General features: G+C 41.0%; 1 protein-coding gene across 1 annotated transcript; it reads right to left on the reverse strand.

Moving 5' to 3' along the window:
- Positions 1–353: 353 nt before the first annotated feature.
- On the reverse strand, positions 354–1256 carry LOC105920784 (gamma-crystallin M3). The gene is made up of 3 exons (XM_012856418.3): positions 1145–1256; positions 737–979; positions 354–657 (listed from the first exon to the last, which is right to left on the reverse strand). Exons 1-3 carry the CDS (start codon positions 1175–1177, stop codon positions 379–381), a joined length of 555 nt encoding a protein of 184 aa, XP_012711872.1. The 5' UTR covers positions 1178–1256; the 3' UTR covers positions 354–378.
- Positions 1257–1492: the final 236 nt, after the last annotated feature.

Consider the following 1492-nt stretch of genomic DNA (forward strand, 5'->3'; position numbering starts at 1 on the left):
TGCTTAGTAGTTTAGTTAAGTTGCACTAGCTTGGTAGAGAGGATTTGTTAATTGAAATATTGTGTTAATTCAGAGAAACAGCATTACATGGTGATGTTCTCTGGATGTTCATTTTATTTCTGTTATTAAATTCTTGAACTTGAAAAGTAGTTGTCACTCCTTTATTCTATGTGTGTGCAGGGTTTGCTGTTAAAAGATCGCTAGTGCGCAAATTCATCACTTTCGACCATTGTCCTGATATCAGCTTAAGAGCTGATTATCACCAGACAATACTTAACAGACAGAGAGTTATTTATGAAACATTAAGTAACTTTAAACAGTGTATAATTGCACAACAGTGGCAACACTGGAAATGAGAGTGAATATCTTTATTGGAATTTAGTAGTAGGAATCCATGATCCTCCTCATGCTCATGAACGTTGTGCCTCCATATCCCATGTCCCTGAAGCTCCTGTACTCTCCAGGCCTCATGTACATCATCCTGCCTCTGTAGTGGGGCTGCTCATACATCAGCCAGTGACCATCCATCACATGGCAGGACATGCAGTTGGACATGCGGTAGCGGTCCATGATGTTGTCGCAGTCATCCATACACTCATGCATCTGACCACCGAAATTCTCCCTCTCATAGATTCTCATCCTGTAGGATCCCCTGTACTGTAGACATTTGAAAAACAAGATTAGATCGTGCTTTACTTCTAAGGATTGAAATCTATGTAGAAAGGAGATGTAGTACCATGGGGATCATACGGCAGGACCTAATGCAGTCAGACATTCCCATCATGCTCATGTAGTCAGCGTACTCGCCCCTCCTCATGAAGTACTGGTTTCCCATGTAGTTGGGACGGTCGTAGACCATGAAGCAGCCACTCTCCACCCTGCAGGAGTGACACCTGCTCAGGTAGGAGTACATGTCAGCACAGTCACTCATGCACTCATAGTGGCGGCCCATAAAGTTCCTGTCCTCGTAGAAGATGATCTGGGAGAGGGTGAAATAATATCAGTACTATAAAATCAATAACATATAAATAATATACAATCTATTTAAAAAGGACGTGCATTTTTAGTAAATTAACCAATTACATTTTAAAAAAGAGCTTTTATGACAAAGTAATTTTTTTTCCATCACCTAATGATTGCTTACCTTGCCCCTCATGCTCATATCGGTGTTGCTCATGTTTGCTGCAGATGAGTTACTGCTTGTGCTCCTGTACTGCGTTCCTACCTGGTTTAACCCTTTCCTTTTATACCTTAGCAAATGTAAAGAGCTACTGGCCCCCCTTTATAGAACTGCTAACTCAGCAACTTCCCATAAAGCTGCACAGAATGCCGATGTTACATGCCGGACTTCTTTGTCTTTAGTCTTTAGAAAGGCTTTTCTGTCATATGTGAACAACTGGCACTTTAAACACGCTTACACTATGTGAATGAGTCATGCGACTGTTAAGGAATTGTTTTTATGCCTTTACTTTCAATGGTTATGTAGGTTGTG

This window comes from Fundulus heteroclitus, chromosome 7 (genome assembly GCF_011125445.2).
Source record: "Fundulus heteroclitus isolate FHET01 chromosome 7, MU-UCD_Fhet_4.1, whole genome shotgun sequence".
NCBI classification, from domain to species: domain Eukaryota; kingdom Metazoa; phylum Chordata; class Actinopteri; order Cyprinodontiformes; family Fundulidae; genus Fundulus; species Fundulus heteroclitus.